The sequence below is a fragment of the Petaurus breviceps genome, unplaced genomic scaffold, assembly GCF_028583685.1.
Source record: "Petaurus breviceps papuanus isolate PSGF00001 unplaced genomic scaffold, PetGlider_PUasm1.0 186, whole genome shotgun sequence".
Classification (NCBI taxonomy): domain Eukaryota; kingdom Metazoa; phylum Chordata; class Mammalia; order Diprotodontia; family Petauridae; genus Petaurus; species Petaurus breviceps.
Genome location: NW_027185798.1, coordinates 48472269 through 48487712, shown reverse-complemented (window position 1 = coordinate 48487712; position 15444 = coordinate 48472269). Strand labels below are relative to the sequence as shown.

At 40.1% G+C, this 15444-nt stretch overlaps 2 protein-coding genes across 5 annotated transcripts in view; one reads left to right on the top strand and one right to left on the bottom strand.

Annotated features, from left to right (window-relative positions):
• STXBP3 (syntaxin binding protein 3) overlaps positions 1–8226 on the top strand; it is a 54572-nt gene extending 46346 nt beyond the window's left edge. For all 4 annotated transcript variants that reach the window (XM_069090477.1, XM_069090479.1, XM_069090476.1 and 1 more), the window contains 4 exons: positions 892–984; positions 2933–3018; positions 5810–5958; positions 7538–8226. In XM_069090477.1, the coding sequence (XP_068946578.1) occupies positions 892–984; positions 2933–3018; positions 5810–5958; positions 7538–7632 (423 nt within the window). In that variant the 3' untranslated portion in view covers positions 7633–8226. The remainder of the gene's footprint in view (positions 1–891; positions 985–2932; positions 3019–5809; positions 5959–7537) is intronic.
• Positions 8227–14316: 6090 nt separating this feature from the next.
• Positions 14317–15444, bottom strand: part of AKNAD1 (AKNA domain containing 1) — a 39790-nt gene continuing 38662 nt past the window's right edge. The window contains exon 17 of the mRNA XM_069090482.1: positions 14317–14490. Within this exon, the coding sequence (XP_068946583.1) occupies positions 14359–14490 (132 nt within the window). The 3' untranslated portion in view covers positions 14317–14358. The remainder of the gene's footprint in view (positions 14491–15444) is intronic.

Sequence of the window (15444 nt, the reverse complement as noted above, 5' to 3'; positions counted from 1 at the left end):
TGACTTAGGCAGACATAAACCCCTTCTATTTTGAAAGACTGTCAGTAACCCTCAAGTGTAGATCCTATTTAGAGGAATGCAGGCCATCACTAACCCTCAGGGCCCAGTACATGTTGATCAAAGTGTAGCCTAAAAGATACAGTGTGTAGCTTTAGTGTGATACTTAAGCCCAGGCTCTTTCCTGCAATATTCATATAAACTGAATAAATAACTGAGGACAAAATATGAATTGGCATCCACCTTGAATTGGGATTTGTTATATTATCCCAAGAATTCAGGTGAATGATATCTTGTAGCAATAATGGCAGGAACCAAAAGAAGTTAACCATTATTCCTCCTTTAAGAAGAATCTGAAGTGTTCTGTAAGCTGTAACTGATCACATTAGGAGCAAGATGATTCCTTCTGGCATCCCATTGTATTCTGAAGTACTGGTTGTGAGAATAGTGTTTGCATGTATATTTTTTTACACAAATTCAACTTAGTATTTGAGTATCAAATGCTTTGTATAAGCCAGAAAGCAGTATATAGCAGCTAAGTGACACAATGAATAGAACATGAGTCAGGAAGACCGGAGTTCAAATTTGACTTCAGACAGTAGCTGTAAATCTCTTAACCTCTATTAGTCTCAATTTTTCCATCTGTAAATTGGGAATAATAATAGTTCCTACCACCCAGTATTGTTGTGACGATCAAATGACTTAATAATAGTAAAACACTCAGCACAATGCCTGGCACTTAATAAATGTTTATCAAATGAATAAATTTACAATTATAAGATATAATTGCAACACATAATCTGCTACAAATTAACATATTCATCTGGGGACAGTATACCAGGAGAGTATCACTCAAAATTCCTGAGTTTTTAAATTTTCTTCTCTTTCTATTAGTCTCAGCAGGGCAAACCACTGAGAAAGGATAGATCTGGAGAAGAAACTTTTCAGCTCTCTCGATGGACACCTCTTATCAAGGACATCATGGAGGTAATATAACAAATCCTTTTACTTCAAAGTGCCCTTCTATAGGTTATACCGAGTCCTCTTTCTGTTTACTGTCACCACGGTGCTTTGGCCAGGCCTGACCCAGGCCAGTCTTGTGGTTCAGGTTTGAAACTGGGTCAACATGAGAAACGTGTAGACCATTTAATGGTGAAGAAAAGCAAGGTTACTTAGTCGTCACATGGAAAGGATATTCAGCAAAGATACAGCACTGATTCAGGTAGACATGACCTGCCTCGTATCAAATACAGAAATGCTTCTGGTCAGCAGAGTGTGTCGGGTCAGATGTATGTGGCGACTCACGTGGAAGTGAGATATCTGACAAGTCTGAGTGGCACTGGGTCTTCTGTGGCTGTTCTTCCAGAAAGCCACTTTAGTGGCTTAAGCTTTAGTCCTGTGAGCCAATCAAGTCTTTAAAGACAGGTCTGCTACTTTTTAGGGGAAAAACTAGCCCAGCCTATATGACATAAACCCTACTAGATATTGCTTTTGTATACAAAGGCGTAACTCAGACCCAAGGAATTCCTGCAGTTCTTGAGGGATCACAGAATTGAGGGAGTCATTATTGCCCCAGGTATAGGGTAAGTATATTTGGGAGATTGAAGGAAGCCTCCTTAGAAATGGTTGGGGCTTTTTTGTTTATGGAGACCTTTTTTGTTTTGGAGACCTCAGATATTTTATGGCATAAATTTATGCTAGTACCTGGGGAAAAACAACTTCTATATATTAATGGAAAGTAATGTATTAAATTTAAAGCTATTTAATTTAGTGTTAAAAATGTTCAGTGTAATATTGAACTTCTGGATGAGGAAAAAGTTAAAAGAGAAATTGTGGGGAAGGGCAGGAAGGGAAGATAACTTTTCCCATAGAATGGTCCTAGAAGAGGAGAGGGATCAGATCAAAGACCTGGCTAGAGGAATTTTATTAGGCAAGGAGGAGGGGCCACTTCATCCTGGAGTTCCACTGCATATGGCAAGAAGATTTTTAAAAATAAGCAAAAATAAAGTTTTTGAGGCGTGAAGGGAGCAGGTTTGAAGGAGTTCATTTTGGATGGCCTTGAACTTTTTGTCAACCTCGAGGTAGAATCATATGGTAAGAGAGAAGTTGGGAATTTGAGGAGATTGATAATAACTACAAATAAATGAGAAAGTTAGTAAAAGATGATGCACCTAATCCAGTAAAATGTCCATCCTGAGCTCACTCATTTCTCTTTCTTTTCCTCAAAACCCCTTACTTTACCCAGTTTCTTTGCATACCCTTTGAGTCTCAGAGGATGAACTGTCATTCTTCCTCACCAAGGCCTTTTGCTTATTCCCTTTATTCCCTTCTGTCCCATTCCAGTGCTTCATTCACAGAATTTCAGGGGTTGGGATTTCAGAAGTCATCCAGGCCAACCTCTACCTTAATAGAAATCTCTTGACATCTTTAACATTTAGTGATGGGGTAGGGAGGGTGGGGAGGGAGATAGCTCATTATTTTGTAAGACAACACATCATACTTTGGGATAGCTAATTGTTGGAAATTCTTTCTTTGTGTGCATCCAAAATCCACACCAATGCAGCTTTGCTCCATTGCTCAAACTTCTGCTCTCTGGGGCCAACCCAAAACAAATTTCATTCTTCTTCATGTGGCAGTCTTTCAAATATTCAGACAGCTTTAGTGTTTCTGCTACATCTTTGCTTCCCCGGGCTAAACGTTCCAGATTCTTTCGGCCAATCCTTCTACAGCATCCTCTACCAGTTTTCTCACTGTTCCCTTTACCTTTAATATTTATCGACCTCTTGGCCCAGCTGAGGCACATCTAGAATCGCTTCATGGTGAGTTTGTAAAACTAAGTGTGCTTAACAGTGATATCAATAACAATATGGTTTTTTTCTGAAGGGAAATAAGAGAACTTGTTTGAAATTCTTAATGTTAACTTTTTTCTCCACAGGATGCCATTGATAACAGGCTAGAGTCAAAGGAATGGCCATATTGTTCTCAGTGCCCTGCAGTGTGGAATGGTTCAGGAGCTGTAAGGTAAACAGACTGTTCAGATGTAAAATCAAAAATGAAATGTCCAAAAATGCACTTAAAAAAAGGCACATGAGAACTTGGATGATTTAGTGCCCTTCTGTTGAGTTAGACCACTGTTTAATGTGCAATATTCCTTTAAAAGGAACCACTATAAATAATGTTTAAATGAAGGACTTTTAGTAATCTAAAATTTATTTGATGAAAAAATTTTTAGCTATTTTGTTTTGAGGAATTTAACTCTTAATCAGAGAGTATAAACCCCATCCTCTATAAGGTGGCTTTCCAGTATGTCATTGGCTTTAGAAAAACCATTTTTTAAAATGAAAAGTAATTGTTACCATGTATATTATCTGCTTTCTCTTATAAAGTAGCAACCATGGTGATACGTTTTTTTCCTTCTTTTGTGTAAAAACAAAGTTGAGTTCAATTTCTTTTTTGACTTTTCAGAATCCATTCTTGTTCTTTCTTTTCCTCCCCAATACTTTAGAATGGTAGATGGAATTAGTGTTTTGAAATTAAAGATTAGATACCCCAAATTGGAAAAACTTGATCATAAAGCCTTGTAATTAGAAGTGACCCTAGAAGCTCTTTTATCCAACCTCCTCTCCAATTCAGTAATCTTTTTGATAAATCCAATCCCTTCTCCATCATTATCTTAAGATCAATAAGGGATAAATCCACCCCCATCTTGAAAGCCTTGAAAAATGTACTGTTTAAAATAGCCAGCTGGCTTTTATGTAGTGCTTTAAAGTTTACAAAGTGCTTTACATGTGTTTTTCCATTTGATGCTTATAACAGCTCTTTGAGGTAGGTGTTATTTTATACCCTCACTTTATAGATGAAGTTTAGCCCATCTTCGAAGACAGTTTACTGGATTGGGGCCACTGCAGCAGGCCTCAGATCCATCGCTGAGTTAGGTTATGTCTGTCCCAAGCACGTGAGGACATCCCCTGGTGGAATGGGCAGATGAGAACCATCTGTTCCAGTGGCCGTGAAGGCAGCTTAAGCAGGTGCCGTGGAGCCCTTAGAGCTTGGTCAGACATCAGAGACGCCAGGGTCGATCACTGCATCCTAGGCTGTTGCCAGGCAGCCTGATTTCTGCCTTGCATCAAGAGCGAGGCTGATGACTTTATGCAGCTCTGCCTCACTTCAGTTCAGTTCATGTGCAGGTCAAGACATCACCCTGTGATGTCATTGCTTCTTTTTGAAAACAAAGGACAAAGGAAAACAACAATTGAAGAGGGAACTAAAACTGAGACTTGCCCAGGGTCAGACTGCTGCAGTTAGTGTGTGAGGTTGGATTAGAACTCAGGCCTTCCAGGCCAGTACTTTATCCACTTCACCCCCTATCTGCCAGTTTAAAATCCATATAATTCCTTCCTCCTAAGGAAACCCATGAAAACGAATGAAAAAAGCCTTTATTAAATATTTCCTATGTGCCAAGCATTATGCTAAGTCTCAGGGATACAAATAGAAATATGAGACAGTCCCCACTTTTAAGGGCCCTGTGTTTTTATGTGCACGTAGGAGGATGTGCAACTATAGAGTGAATGGCAAGGCCTGATGGTCCTTATAGCCAGACCTCACTGTCTGCCTTGTGACTGTGCCCTCTCTCTGCCACTGTGCCCTCCAGACCATCACCACTAAATTAGTTATCCCTTGTAGGTAAAAGTTGTCTGGTTTTACAAGTAAAAGATCTGAGGCACACAGAGATTTAAGTAAATTGTTCAAACTGAAAGGGACAAAAATGAAACTTTCAGAGTCATAGGATCTGAGATTTAGAAAGATCCTCAGAATCTACCCATTATCCAGCATATACCCCTCAACAAACCCTTGACAAGTAGTCTTCTAACCTCTTCTTAAAGCTTTGCTTATAGGAAAACTTCGCATCCCTTTTTAAAACATCCCATTTGGTGATAGTTCTAGTATTTAGTAAATTGCTGGAAACTCCCTTCCTGAAAATTCTGTTAATTGTTTACAGTTTTACTTTCTAGGAACAAATAGAATAAGCCTACTCTTTCTTCCATAGAACAGCCTCTTTAAGACTAGATGGTAATTATCCAGTCCCCACCAAGACTTCCATCTCCAGGCTAAAGATCCTAGGTCCTTTAACCTGTACTCATATGGCACAGTCTGCGATCCCTTTACTAGATCCTTGTCCTCTATACAAGGTGGAGACCTTATCAGTATCCTTCCTAAAAAGTAGCTCCCAGAGCTGAAAGCTATTCTGAATGCCTGACACAGGCAGAGCACCACAAACCATCACCTCCCCTCTTCTGGCCGCACCTCTCCCTCCCCCCCACATAGCCTGATAGAGCTCACTCTTCTCTCACACTAAGCAGATAGTCCATTAAAACTCTGAGGTATTTTCCACAGAAAGTGATGTCCAAATGCCTTCTTCATCGTGTTTTTTTTAAGTTAATTATTTTTTTAGCTCCAGTGTAGTATTTTGTATTTATTCCTGCTCAATTTCATCTTATTAAACTCAAGCTAGCCTTGTAGCCTGGCAAAATATTGGATCCAAACTGTCATCCAACGTGTGCTCTCTCCTTCACAGCTTCCAGCCATCTGCATGTTTTTTTTATATGTTGTTAGATGAGGAGACGTGACTTCTTGTGACCTGAGAAAACTTTAGCTAGAATTTCTCATCTTTCTGAGTAGTCTACCTATAACACACTTATTTTCAACAAATTAATGAATAATTGGTATAATATGTGAGTGTAAAACAGACCTTGAAATGTGTAGAGCAAAACGGCTTTGGAACTACAATACAGCCCTTTGTTTTTTCTTTCAGCGCTCGTCAGAAACCCAGAACTAATTACTTAGAAGATCGAAAGAATGGCTCAAAGCTCATTGTCTTTGTGATAGGAGGAATTACATATTCTGAGATGCGCTGTGCTTATGAAGTTTCTCAGGCACACAAATCTTGTGAAGTTGTTATTGGTAAGACTTTTTTCTTTAAAGTGAATTACTATTATAGAAAAACCAGAAATTGGTTTGAAAGGCATCTTATTTGGGACAGTTAGCAGTGCAAATACTGGCTGTTGATTTTCTTGAATTGAAAGTAGTTCATAGGATCATTGATTGATAATTGGAAGGGTCTTCGGAGGGCATCAAGTCCAGCCAGCTTATATTAAGGATCAGAAACTGAGGCACAGAGATTTGCCCACGGTAACACTGTAAGTGTCTAAGTCAGGATTTGAACTCAGTCCTAACTTCAGGTCTAGCACTTTTACAACTGCTCCACCTGGAGTGCCAGTTTCTTCTATTTTTGACCTGGAAAACATTCCAGGTTTGTTTTTGTCCTTTTTCATTGACTGTGTATCCATTTTATTATCCATGATAGTAAAAAATAGTTTTTTTTTATTTTTTGTAAAAGCAATCGGGGTTAAGTAACTTGCTCAAGGTTACACGGCCAGTTATTTCTGGGTGTGGTGCTAAGTATCTGAGCCTGGATTTGATCCCAGGTCATACTGACACTGGGGCCGGAGCTCTTACTTGTTGTGCTACCTGGCCACCCCAAAAAATAATTTTGACTGAATAAGCAAATTGTTGTCCAGCAGATCATGGATGTGGAATTGATGCTACATACTTTGGAAATCTTGAGGCTGTGGACCTGCTCCTGATTTAAATTGGGCAAAATTTAGCTTAAGTAATTTAACTGAGTGCCCATCTGAAAAGAAGTAATGAGACACGAGGGAAACCCCACTGCCTTCTGTGTTTGGCTGAGTTTCACCATACTAACAGATCCTGAGGTCCAGGGCTGTACTGCAGTACACAGATCAGAGGCAAGCCTCTAACAGCTATGACAATGACAATCCCATTGCCCCACAAGATGATTTTCAGGCCCAGCCCTCCAACATTGAGGTTCTTTGTCGTTCTGTTAGGACACAACTGTTAGCCTTTGCTCTTCAGGAAATAGTACCACATGGGTAGTCCAAGACCCAGAAAGAGGCAACATTTACAATGATGATCATTAGCAATCCTTCTTGGAAAAAAGATGACTCTTTTACAATAGGATAGAGGCAAATATTAGAAGGGTATAATATAGAGAATTAGTAATTGTTAAATTATCCAGGACTCTTCTGGGTCTCAGAAGTCTCAGAATAATTCAGAGGGGGGAGGGCAGGGCAATTGGGGTTAAGTGACTTGCCCAAGGTCACGTGGCTAGCTTTTTGTGTTAAGTGTCTGAGGCCAAATTTGAACTCAGGTCCTCCTGACTCCAGGGCCAGTGCTATATTCACTATGCCACCTAGCTGCCCCAGTCTCAGAATAATTTTAAAAGGCAGCCAAAAGGATAATTGCTGATTTCTTTTTGTTTGTTTACTTTTTGGAGGGGGGAAGGCAAGGCAATTGAGGTTAAGTGACTTACCCCAGGTCACATGGCTAGTAAGTGTTAAGTGTCTAAGGCCGAATTTGAACTCAGGTCCTCCTGACTCCAGGGCTGGTGCTCTATTCACTGTGCCACGTAGCCTCCCCTAACTGCTGATTTCTTAAAAATTATTCTTTTTTTTCTCACCAGGGTCTACTCATATTTTGACACCCAGAAAGCTGTTGGATGATATAAAGACATTGAGCAAACCCAAGGATAAAGTCTCCTTTATTAAGGAGGAATGAGATTTGATGCTTGAGCTTGAGGAATCTTACACACATCGTCAGCCGAAATGTCCTAAGGAAACGTTGCTGTCAAATTCTGTAAATAAGTGTATTCAGGAACTTTCCAAGCCTGCTTTGTAAGGGCTTTTTAAATCATTTAAATATTGCTGCCCTTTAGGCCTAGAGACCAGAGAAGGTGTAGAAATGCTTTCTAAAATGGAAAACTTTTCACCATTGAAACAATGTTGGACCTGACAGTGAATTTTCACAACTATCTGTGCCTATGCTAATGACCTGATTAGAGTAATGTATGCTGAAGTTTAGTTTTGCAAGGGAAAGGAATAAGAGAAAAGGCCTAGATAATAAGCTGGAGAAGTTATACTGTAAATGTGTGTGGTAATATGATTTCCTGTGAATGCAGTGTTCTCATTTGACTAAAATTTGGAATAAAATTAATGAAATCAGTTTGTAGAAAAAAATCTCACAGTTGTCTGAAAAATCCTAAGGTTAATAAGTTGTACACAATTTTGAAGTCATGCATGTTTCAGTTAGAAAGGGAAGGGGAAAATAATCATGGAAAGAGATAATAAAATAAACTTTTACTTTGAAACATGATATCTTTGGATTTCAACTACTTTTGGATTAAAATAGAGTTAACTGCATTATCAGTTGTCTCTTAAAGCTAATTAACTGAAAATGAAATTCTCTAAAAGCTTAAATGTTCAAGTTTGTATACAGGTGTATTGTCCTTAGCTCCAAAAATTAGTTATTTGGAATCTTTACTAAGATATGTATAAACTGATGTCAAATCAACCCATTTCCCATCCCCTTTTTTTGTAGAGGGGGGGAAATCATGTTTTTTGCGGGGAGGGGATAGTTTTATCTAGAACTATCAGAGCCTCAGTTTTCTTCCTCAGTGAAATGAGAGGGTTAACTTGATGCCCTCTAAGTATTATTATAACAAGTATTTATCATCTTATTCCCAGACACAGTACTAAATGCCAGGTGTATAAAACCACAAATAAACAGTCCTTTTCCTCAAGGAGCTAAACATTCTTTCCAGAGAGATGTCCTTAAAACAAAAATTAATGCAGGGTATTAATTTTTTAAAAATTGTTACAAAATAAGTATCTTTGCAACATTGTTATTTTGTATATGAAGACATATGTAATAAATACAAGGTCATTTGCAGGGAAGACAGTACAATCAGCTGAGGGGAATCGGGACTCTGCTTGGAGGGTGGAACTTGAGCTGAGTTTCAAGGGAACCTTGGGGTTCTAACAGGTGGAGGTGTGTCTCCCTGGGTTATGGTAGACAGCCTGTGAAAAGCAGGGCCCAGGAAGTGACTGCTGTATGTGAGAAAGTGCAAAAAGGCTAATTTGGATGGGTCATAGGAAGTAAAGGCAAATAGTATATGATTGGGCCAAGAAGGCAGATTGGGATTTATACCAAACAGACATTTGTAATTTGATCCGAGAAGCAATAAGGAGGCACCGGGAGTTTCTGAGTAGGGGAGAATGGTGTAGTCAGAGCTATGCTTTAGAAAAATCACTTTGGCAGCTACATGGAAGACAGATTAGAGAGGAGAAAAATCTGATGCAAGGGAACCAATTAGAAGACTTTTTTTTCACTAAATACATAATCACAATATTTTAACATATCTAATTACCACTACCTGTAATGTAGCAAAGCATTAGCACATGAATTTTCATGGAACTTAGCAAGACTGAAATTAGTCAACCAGTAAATTAATATTTATGGTTTCCAAGAGTACGCAGTACTGTATTATATTTTGCTATTTCTTTTCTACATATGGGGAAAACTTGTCTGCTTACTATACCGCAGAGACTAATATCAGTGCTAGCATCAGCAATAACTTTATAGGAAAAAGAGTTCGTGCTAAAGAAAACATGTTATGTCCTCAAATATCTCCTTATTTGTGAATATCCTAATCTCTAACCAACTTCTAAAATTAAAGAACAAACCACCAGTTTGCCCAGTAGAACCCTTTTGACATTTATAGCTATCTCCTTAACCTCTTTTATGTCAGCAACTTCTAATTTTCATTTTCTGCATATCATTTTAAAGATTTCAACTTATTGTCTCAAATTTACTTATTCTTTAGGAGTTGACCAAATGAACTGAAAATGTTGACCAAATGAACTAAAAATGTTGAGTATTTCACAAACTTTAAAAAATAAAGTCCTTGTTACCTTATTCATTGCATTTGGTAGTTTTCAGTTCTCTCATAAAGCAAAAAAGTAGCCATAACTTAACCTTATATATTGTCCACCTCCAACTTATGCAGCACAATTTTTGATAGTAAAATTTGGTGTGAATTGTCTTAATTTCTGTTGCATAGGGAGGGAAATATTGTGAAGAAAATCTATAACCATCATTTGGAAAAACTTGAAATTCCTCATTTTTTCCCAAATATTCCATATTATTTTCTCAAATCTCACTATGTACGTTGGGAAGGAACAAGGGAGGGAGGGAGGGAAGAACAGAGAGAGGGAGGGTGTCTCTCCTTTGCAGGCAGGAAGGTTCCCAACAAATGGAAAGATAGCCTAGGAGACAGGCTCAGGCTAGAAAGGCATCTCTCAGGCCTTCTGCAAGCAGGAAGAGAGGACTAGAAGACAAGGCGTGCTTTCTGTGCCCCCAACAAGGTCACCCAGCTAGCCAAATTTCTGAGGTTGACTTTGTTCTCTTGGTCTTCCCAACTCCACATCTAGCATTCTGCCCACAACGCCACCTAGTGTCTGCTGTCATTTCATGAGACAACCCATCCTGTTTTCAGAAAATTCTCATTTTTCCTCCAAATATTTAAAGACATTTTTTTGTTACTCAACCTTCATACCACACAAGTATGTCCTCCAGGTTAAGTACTTCCATTTCCCCAAACTCTAGCGTCACAAAAATTTGAGTCCTGGTCAGCATCCTCTAGACACACTCTAGCTTGACATTGCCCCTCCTAAAATGTGACATGTAAAGAACTGACTAAATAAAGGTATTCCAATGTAGTCTGACTGGGGAAGGTTACAGTAGAACTATGACTGTATAGTGAAGATAAAGCACAGGGCCTGGAGTCAGGACAGATCTGAGTTCAAACCTAGCCTCAAACACTAGCTGTGTGACCCTGAGCAAGTCACTTAACCTCTGTAGGCTTCAGTTTCCTCAACTGTAAAATGGAGATAACAGTATGTACCTTCCAGACTTCTTGTGAGGATCAAGGGAAAGTGCTTGACTATGCTGTGGTCCCTGGCACATATAGTAGGCACTATGTAAATGTTAATTCTCTTCCCTATCACTGCACTTGTCCCACATGCTGTGCTTCTGTAGTAAAATGAATACTGCATTTGAACTCCAGATCTTCCATTTGCTAAGTGCCTGACTATGACCAAGTACCTCTGAGCCTCAGTTTCCCCACTTGTAAAATTGGGTCAATATTTGTACTAGGGATTGTGAGGCAAACATTTTGTTTTGCAGGCTCTACAATGTTGCAGGCAGCCTTAAGAAACGAATTAGCTTTTGGAGACAGCTATACCATACTCGAAATATGGAGCATGTGGCCAGCTTTATGACAGATCTTCATCCTGTATTTGTGTAAATGATTTTTTACCTTGATGCAGAAATTCTTAACGTTACTAAATTTCATATTAGTAGATTTGGCCCATCTAATAAATAAATTTACTTTAAGCCTCCTCTATATGCCAGGGGCACAGGGATACAAAGACAGAAGACAGACACTGGCCTGAAGTAGCTCATATTCTAAAAAGGGAGCCAGGATGGACATTCGTACACACACACATACTTACAGAGTAACCTGGGGTGTGTGGGCAGAAGGCGATCCAGCCTCTTGGGAGCCTTTTGGATACTTGATTCTAAATTGTTACATGTTCACATGATTTATTACGTATTCCCACTTAGTTTAATATCATCTGTAAATTTAATAAGCACGTCTTCAAGTTGTTGATGAAAGTGTTAGACAAAACAAAGCCAAGGACAGAACTCTGGTGGGGCATGCTGCTGGTGAAATCACCTACCAGACTAACATTTATTCATCATTTTGGATGTATGTGTGATGGTTTGACGAACTACCAATCTATTCTCCTCCAGCAGAGGATGTAATGACTAGAGGACTGGCCATGGAGCCAGGAAGACTGGGGTTCAAGTTCTTCTGAAGGGGACACACTGGCTGTGTGACCCAATTCCTATTTAATATACTCTCATGGCTCCCTACTATCTTCAGGATCAAATTTAAGCTCAAGTTTAAACCCTCACTAAGATCTTTGGGATAGTCTGTATAAAATCCTCTGTTAGGCATTTAAAGCCCTTCCCACCTTTCTCAGACTTCTTACTTCCCTCCATATACTCTTCCATCCAACTATACTTTATCTCCCAATTCCAGGTGTTTTCTCTAGCTGTCTCCCATGCTTGGAATGTCCTCCGTCTCATCTCCACCTCTGGCCTCCCTGGCTTCAGCTCCAATCCCACCTTGTGTAGGAAATTTTTCCTAATAGCCTGCCCTCCCCACACCCCCCAAACCCTGACCATCACCTTACAATAGTGCTTGAGAGGTTCCAGAAGGCCAAGAGATTCCAAGTTCAGTCTTTAGGGCACTGGATCATTAATAGATTTTCTTAACCACTCACCAATTAGGGAAGGAAGAGGATCCCTAACACAGGATTACCCTGTACCTAAAGGACTAAAGCCATATTATAGCGGATGGCGTGGGTAAGGAAGGGAGCTCTAGGCCATGCCCACCTTGCTAACGCCACGAGATTTTTCAGGGACCACATGTTTTAAGGGGAATGGAGAGTATTTTTTCAGCAATCTCCCCAAAATGTCTTTTTGTTCTGGAAAAATCTAAAGAGCTCTGGAGTGCCTTTTGTTTCTATATTATTCAAGGATACCTTTAAGTTCTTTGCATCTGATGCATTTTCCTAAAAGAGTGAAACACTTTTTTCATACCTGATACCCATTTGTGAATTGAATGCCTTTGTGAGAGGGGGTCCCTGTTATTTACACGTGGGGAAAACTAAACATGAGTTATACCCTAGCCTGATTCAGGCTATTTCCAAAAAGTTTTACTCTTATGTGGGTGCCATGAGCCAGACAGAGAAAATAAGCTTCTTGGGGGTCAGCCCTTAGATTCATATTCATGTCCATGTGAACTTGGAATCCTTGGAGGACCCTCGCTAAAGGATACATACACCAGGAAGGGTTCAGTGGGGATGAGAGAACAGTTAAGAGAAAATCACTACAATGTAAACACAAATGACAAAAATAAAGCTTTTTAAAAACCCATATAATCTAACCCCCTCATCTTACAAATGACGAAACTGAGGAGAAACCAAGTGATTTGCCCAAGGTCGCACAGACAGTTACATACTCCAATGGGTTGTGAGGAAAGTGTTTCATAAACATTAAAGTGCCACGTCAATGTGAAGTATCATCATTTCCCACCCGGCTGCACTTCCAGGTTTATCATGCCCTCCACTATCTCATCCTCGTACAAGACCAGATCAACTCTGAAGCACACACCTCCTCAGTACCTCCTGCCTGTGCGGCCCTTCCTCCCCCTAGTTGGAGAGTGGACCCTGAGCAGTGGAGATTTCCTCCTTGATCCTCCATTGAAGGAGGGAGCCCAAGGAACTCATCTAATTTACCATCTGGCTACACTCCTGGGCTCTGTCAGGCCCCCACACCCCCTTTATCTTCTTTCATATATTTTTTCCTCCATTAAATTGTGACCTCCTGGAGGATAGGGACTGTCTTTGCCATTTTTCATCTCCTCAGTGCTTAGCACAGTGCCTGACACATAGTAGGTGCTTAAATTTTCTTGACTGACAGCAGCAGGACTAAGATGACAATGTAGAGGTCCTGGTTCCCTCCCAGTCTGCTAGTCTTTACGTTATACTCTGCTACTGTATGTGCAAAGTACTTCATAATAGTAGAGCTTGAAAACATGAAGGACTTTGCCTCTTTTAAGGGTCTGCTAAGATCTTGGAGTCTCTGGCAAGAACACCAGAGATGAGATGCAAGGAAGGAATGATTAGAGGGGGAAAGGAAGGAAAAGGAGGAAAAGCATCTTTGTGAGAAAACTATAAGGGAGAAACCCAATACCACCAGCTGAATCCACTGACATGTTCCTCTGATACATCATGGTGATGTGAAGACCCTGGGTGAAGCCTAGCCTCGGGAAAGTTCTACCACCTGGAAAGGCTTCAGTCCACCATTTGTCCCTTTCACCAGGGCTGGCCACCAGGTAGGATTTCTTTTTAGACCCAGTAGTTCAGGAAGCCATCCAAGATGCAGAAGGCTGGACATCTTGGAAGTGCCAAAGGATCAGATTTGTAGAAGCTGGCTGTGAGATACTGGAAATGTACTTAATCACCAGTGTGCATCATTCAGAAGCAAAGCTATTTGCAGTTTTAATGAATGTTTAGCCACCATTTCCCAACATCATAACTGGATTTGTGCTTATTCCTGCCTTGTGGAGAGGCTATTTTCTTTCCAGCTAGTACTGATTTTCAGCAAGGACTTGTAAAGTGAGCTATTTGGGTTTTAAGGACGAAAGACTGACATTCTCCCTCCCCCTCCCCCAACAAGGGTGCTGTCCTTGCCCTTAGCACACTCTTCTTTAGAAGCCCAGTTTCCTTTCTAATAGGGAGTAAGGCATCTTTTTAGGAAGACAAGGCTTACTTCACATCTTTTTTTTCTTTTAATATACTGGCTGTGTTACAGTTAGAGCTTCTGGTGGCTTCTGCGACCCTGAGCTTTGGCCAGGTCCTTGGCAATCCCTTGTATCATTTGCTCAGTTGTTTGTTTTAAAGTGATAGCTGTCCTTAGGGCATAATCCAAAGCAGAATTTAAAATCTGTATGAGGGAAAATCCATATGTTTCAGTTAGGTAAATACATAAGTAGATAACAAATTTTTTCTATTATGTTTCATCAACACCATTGTTTAAATGCTCTGTTTTAAATGAGTGGTTGGTTGTTTTGGGTGCAGTTGATTCATTTCTTCATAGGCCATTTCTTTGCCTGCAATTTGGTTTCCAAGGAAACCAGCCAAGGATGGAGTAGACTGTTAATAGCCAGAGGTTTGGGCAGAGGCATTGTCATGATGAGCATGCCCCCAGGAGGTCTAGGCAGCGGGGTTGGACTGAATTGGTCCCTCCCGGGGGCAAGTAGTTCTCAACGGAGAATATCCAAATGATGAGTCTAACTAACAAGCCTGGAAAAGAACGGTACAAATGTAAGAAAAACCTATCTGAACATGGGCCTGGGGACCAGCATTATTCCAATTCTGTTGGAATAATCAGAAGTGGTTAAAGAGCTAGCTAGTGTGAATTTGCCTAGAGATTTTATTTGGAGAGTCTGAAAACCCCACTTATTATTAAAATAAGTTTAACTTGGCCAATAAACAGTTACCAAGCAGTGACTATGGGAAATGTCCTAGGCTAGGCCCTGAAGATGTAAAGTGGATCATAGGATTCATTGCTGGAAGGAACTTCAGAGACTATCCTAACAGACTCCCTTTGTAGAAAAGGAAGCTGAAATTTTGAGAAGTTAAATGGCATGCCCAAAGTCAGACCAGGGTTAATAGAGCTCTGTGCTTTCAACTCCAATCGAGGATTCTCTCCAGTAACACATTCCCCACAACATGGGCCCTGCTCCCAGAACTTGCAATCCAATGGGAGGAAGGGACAATTACAAAAATAACTATGATCCAAAGGAGAATGACCAAAAAGTAAAGGAAAGATCTAAAAGTGCTACGGAAATGGAAGGAAGGAAGGAAGGAAGGAAGGAAGGAAGGAAGGAAGGAAGGA